This window comes from Gigantopelta aegis, chromosome 11, assembly GCF_016097555.1.
Source record: "Gigantopelta aegis isolate Gae_Host chromosome 11, Gae_host_genome, whole genome shotgun sequence".
Taxonomy (NCBI): Eukaryota; Metazoa; Mollusca; class Gastropoda; order Neomphalida; family Peltospiridae; genus Gigantopelta; species Gigantopelta aegis.
In genome coordinates, this window is record NC_054709.1 from 1,323,583 (window position 1) to 1,328,848 (window position 5,266).

Consider the following 5,266-nt stretch of genomic DNA (forward strand, 5'->3'; position numbering starts at 1 on the left):
AGTGTCAGTTTGAATGTGTGTGATACGTATGACCAGTGTCCCTCCTCCCATGCATAAAGGAACTATCGTGCGTGGTACGGCTCCGTTTAAACTATGCACATTTTTTCCAAATATATGTGCCATGACCTTCTATTCAGATATTGTTTGCCTTTAATCTCTTGGGGTACTGTTGAACAAATATATAGGTAACTCTTCAATGTCACAACAATGAAATGTTGATTAGTTAATCAACAAAACAACACTGTGATAGGAACATAGTCAGGAGACGCTTTTCAATCTTTATAATAAGAAAAACATTAACCTGTTTACAATTTACAGTTTTATTTACAAATGATAGAACATACAACATAAAAAAAATTCAATAGGTATGCAAAATATATGAACAAATGATCATAGTCCCTCCCCTGGACACAAATATATTCAAGTGTCTCACACGAAACTTATCTGAAACATTTAATGTCTGACGCAGTGTCACCACACGTTGTTCAAACATAGGGGCACGTAGATTGCAGGAGTCTGTAATATTCCATCACTGGGTCAGTCACTTCGTCCATCGGTAGACCGTCGAAGTCCATGGTAACGGAGTAAACAGTAATAAGTGATGGCATCGGGGTCTCCTGTTTAGTAGGAACCGGTCTTGGTAAGTTCCTTTGGTTTTTGCCTCATCTGGATGGGACACCGAACATACGTCAGCATCTGGGCATAGAAATGTCTCATTTTGGGACGATGCCACAACAAGTAATGTCTTGGATACCAGTCATCGCCACTGTCAACATCTGTTTCACGAGCAGCATCCGTCTGATCTGCAGGTTCATCCACGAGTCTGGTCAGTCGTGTCCAGTTTATACTGAATGTTCAATTCGAAAATTTGCTCCATTAGTAAGGTCCCTGAAAAGGTCCACTAGTGAGGTCCCTGAAAAGATCCATTAGTGAGGTCCCTGAAAAGGTCCGTTAGTGAGGTCCCTGAAAAGATCATGTTCATGGTTCATTTTGGGTACTAAAGGGTGTTCGTCGATCTCAATTTCGTTTTCGTCTGCATTTTGGTGCTTGCGACGGGGTTGTGGTGGATCCAATACAGATGAAACTCGTTTCTCTACCTCTGGGTTTTCCTTCTTATACTTTCGGGGGCGAGACCTAGCCCAGTGTTAAAGCATTTGCTTGATGCGCGGTCGGTTTGGGCTCGATCTCCGTCAGTGGGCCCATTGGGCTATTTCTCACTCCAGCCAGTGGACCACGACTGGTATATTAAAGGCCGTGGTATGTGCTATCCTGTCTATGGGATGGTGCATATAAAAGATCCCCTGCTGCTAATTGAAAAGATTAGCCCACGAATTGGTGACAGCGGGTTTCCTCTCTCAATATTGGTGTGGTCCTTAACCATATGTCCGACGCCATATAATCATAAATAAAATTAAATATGTTCATATACTTACCATTTGTGACACCCAATAGCCAATATGTATTTTTGTGCTGGGGTGTCGTTAAACAAACATTCAATCAATCAAATCAATCATAAATAAAATGTGTTGAGTGTGTCGTTATATAAAACATTTCATTCCTTCTTATACTTTCTGACACCTCTCTCCGATCGATGACAAGTATGTTTTCCACCCGGAATGATTGCAAACGTTACCACTGAGGCCAGCGCATCCACATACCACTTTCAAGATATTAACACCCAAGAACTGCTTTCTATATCGAATAGGACGCCGGTAGAAGGACCCTTTCCAAGCAGTAGTGATAGGTATTGGCCAAAGTAATCTGCAATGCAGCGGTCTCCTGAAAAATATGTATGAAGTCATACAACTTATTAATATTTAATATGGGGCAATTTGTATTTTTTGTTTATATCTAGAGAAATATTTTATTAATATGTCTGTTAACACACACACGCACACACACACGCACACACACACACACACACACACACATATGCACGTACGCACGCACGCACACACACACACACACACACACACACACACAACACAACCTCTTTTGAACCCCACCCCATTTGAAAAACTGAATCCACATATAAATATTTGACTTACCTGGTGAGCAGTAGTATTTTATTCGCTTGTTTTGCAACTCTTTCTAAGCAAGCCCGCCTTTAACGGTCTTTTGCTCCTGCAATTAAATTCGACGTATTTCCCTTTGCTGTCCTCAACAATCAACTGGTCACACGTCAGGATGTGGTGCTCATGATGTCCGCGAAGTCTAAACAATTTGCAGGAATGCAAGAACAAAGTGTTCTGAAGAGCCTAAGCGCTGTGATTTCCGAAAACCAACTTTCCCCATATTACTTCTTCAACTTCCGGTGTTATAGGGTTCGCTTGCTTAACACGTGTGCCGAAACCCAAAGTTGAAAGTTCGTTCATACTTGTATCAGAAATTTTGCGAAAAAAGGGGCAAATCTTGTGTCTATGTCATGAACAAAGTTTTTGTCATTCACATTAGTGTCACGCAGATGTCGTAGCAATCCACAGGCTATCAATAGCATGTACAGAGATCGCGGCGGGTAAAGACCCACGTCCTGTTTCACGCTTCCATCATGACATTTCCTAAATGCAAATTAATATTCGCAATAAGGTGATATGATCAAGTTGTTCTGCCATATTCAAATGCAGACCGCGGCTTAACTGTTCAAAGTATGATATGACGAAAGCTGTAAAGATGCCTGTCAAGTGACGTGGGTTATGGATGTGTGTTTAAAAAGGATTAAAATCCTCAATGCTACAAAACGATTTTGTACGTTTTGACTCGTGCATCTGTGATAGACGAAGGGGCGGTACTCGTCTACTGGTGCAGACTCGTATCAACCCCCTTCGTCTGTCACAGATACACTCGACATAACATACAATAACTATAACAAATTTCTCAAACTATAAACACTTCTAAAATATTTTAATGTATATTGCATATGATGTTCTACAAAACACAACGCTTGTAATGATACCAAAATTATTTCTATACCATTTGTTTCCGGTTTCGACCACTTTTTCGCTTTCAACGACCAGACTATATTGCCTCAACTACCCATAGAAGTCGAAGACGAATATCATTTCCTTATCAAGTGCTCTCTATATAATGGTTTTAGAACTTATTTACATTACACAATAATAATACAATACTTGTTTGAGATCCAATAATCCATTAAACAAGACAAACCTTTATTAACAAAAACAAAGATTCAAGCACAGTTTTGAGGAAAAAAATAATTTAAATAATGATTTGACAATTGCCATGTCTATTTTATGCATCAATTAGGACTAGGTTCATGTATGCAGACGTAAGCTGAAGTGAATATTTAATAAACTGTTCGTCAGTGTTTGTATGCTGATATAGGTAAAAATGGCACTGTTCAGAAGGCTGGAAATGACGTATTTTGACACCTATATTTTAACAGATTTACCTTCAAATGCATGTATTTTCGAATCATCCCTAGACCATTGAAATAACAGTGTCATGCGCCACCCTCGTACCCCACACACAAAGACACGCGTAGAAATACACAGCACTGGCTCTGTATAGTTTCATTTCATTTCCACTTATTTCGTGCTTATCTCCAATTAAGGTTCGAACACGCTGTCCTGGGCACACGTCAGCTATCTGGGCTGTCTGTCCAGGACAGTGGGTTAGTTGTTAGTGGATACTGAAAGAGAAGAGGGTATAGTGGTCTTACACCTACCTAAGTCGTTAAAACTCGCTCTGGGTGGGAGCCGGTACAGGGATGCGAACCCAGTACCTATCAGCCTTATATCCAATGCCAGTCATGTATGATTAAGTCAGCTGCCCGTGCCTTGAACAGATTGTTGTATTCTCTTGTTTATTTGCAGCCGGGGTACGACGCGGGACGTTCGTTGTCAGTCTACAGACGAAAAGCGTCAAAAAATGCAATACTCATCGTCATTTCTTTCACATAGAATACAGCTCGCAGCATCCGCGAAACGACACACTGTCAAAATGAATTACAGAACGTTCATCGTAATTTAAGCCGTGGAAGGAAGCAGTCGAAGTCATGTGACGTGCATAGCTTTGTTTACAATAGATTTGGAGATTCTCGACTTTATACAAATTTAAATTGTAAAAATAAAAAAACAACACAAGACCAAAAAACCCAAAAGGAAATAAAACAAAACGAAACAACCAAAAACCCTAAACAAACAACAACAAAAAAAAGAAAGAAAGAAAAAGAGAAAAAAGAAGGAAAAAAAGAAGAAGGAAAAAGACTTGAATTGATGTGATAATGTGTACATGATGTTATACATATATAGAAGATTCGAACTCCCGCTCAGTCGGTGACGACGTCAATAACTGGAGTAATCGAAATTGAATTCGAGTGCACTTTTTATGAGCGCAACGTATGTCTAACAACTCTACGTCATCTTACTGTGACGCGATTCTAGCCAGCTCAGCGGGGCCTCCGCCCGTCTACAACCACACGACCCAGATGGCTATGACGGCCATGCTTGGGATTTTCATGGCCATCGCGTTCCTAGGCAACGTCGTGCTCATTCTGACCATCGTGAAGACTCGGCAGCTGCACACGCGTGCCAACTTCTTCGTGGCGTCGCTTGCCACCTCCGACATCGGCGTGTCGCTGCTCGTGATGCCGTTCGGGATCTACCAGCAGGCGAGCAACAAGGAGTGGCGTCTAGGCGAGGTCGTATGTCTGCTGTCGACGAGCGTGGACGTGATGCTGTGCACGGTGTCCAGCCTGCACCTGTTGTGCCTGTGTCTGGACCGCTACCTCGCCATCTGCCACCCGTACCTGCTGCAACACGTGGGGAAGCGGCTTACCTGCCAGATTATCGTCGCTTGCTGGGTGCTTCCCATCTTCATCTCCTTCCTGCCCATCATGAACAAGTGGAACACCATCGGCATCGAGCACTTCATCGCCTGCCTGGTGCCGCCAGAGGGCGTGTGCGTGTTCCTCGTGAACCCGGAGTTCGCCGTGATCTGTTCCATCGTGGCCTTCTACATCCGGCTCGGCTGTAAGAAACATCGCGGCAAAATAGACAATGAGCCTTCTCAATCTATTACATTGCAAGATTCCACAATTAGATGACGCGAAAGTGTGTGCGTGCGTGCGTATCCGTTCGTGTTCTTATGCGTATATGTGTAATCATGTGTATGCATGCGTATATTTTGTGTGTATGTATTGTGTGTTATGTTTGAGTATAGTGTGTATTATTTGTGTGTGTATTGTGTTATGTTTGAGTATAGTGTGTATTGTGTGTGTTTGTGTGTGTGTGTGTGTGTGCTAATT

General features: G+C 42.1%; 1 protein-coding gene across 1 annotated transcript; it reads left to right on the plus strand.

Moving 5' to 3' along the window:
- Nucleotides 1–4,360: 4,360 nt before the first annotated feature.
- On the plus strand, nucleotides 4,361–5,065 carry LOC121385483 (5-hydroxytryptamine receptor 4-like). The gene has a single exon (XM_041516181.1). The coding sequence runs from the start codon at nucleotides 4,361–4,363 to the stop codon at nucleotides 5,063–5,065; it is 705 nt and encodes a 234-aa protein (XP_041372115.1).
- Nucleotides 5,066–5,266: the final 201 nt, after the last annotated feature.

Excerpts from the sequence above, each read along its gene's own strand:
- LOC121385483 (XM_041516181.1), top strand. The coding sequence starts at position 4,361 with ATGTCTAACAACTCTACGTCATCTTACTGTGACGCGATTCTAGCCAGC.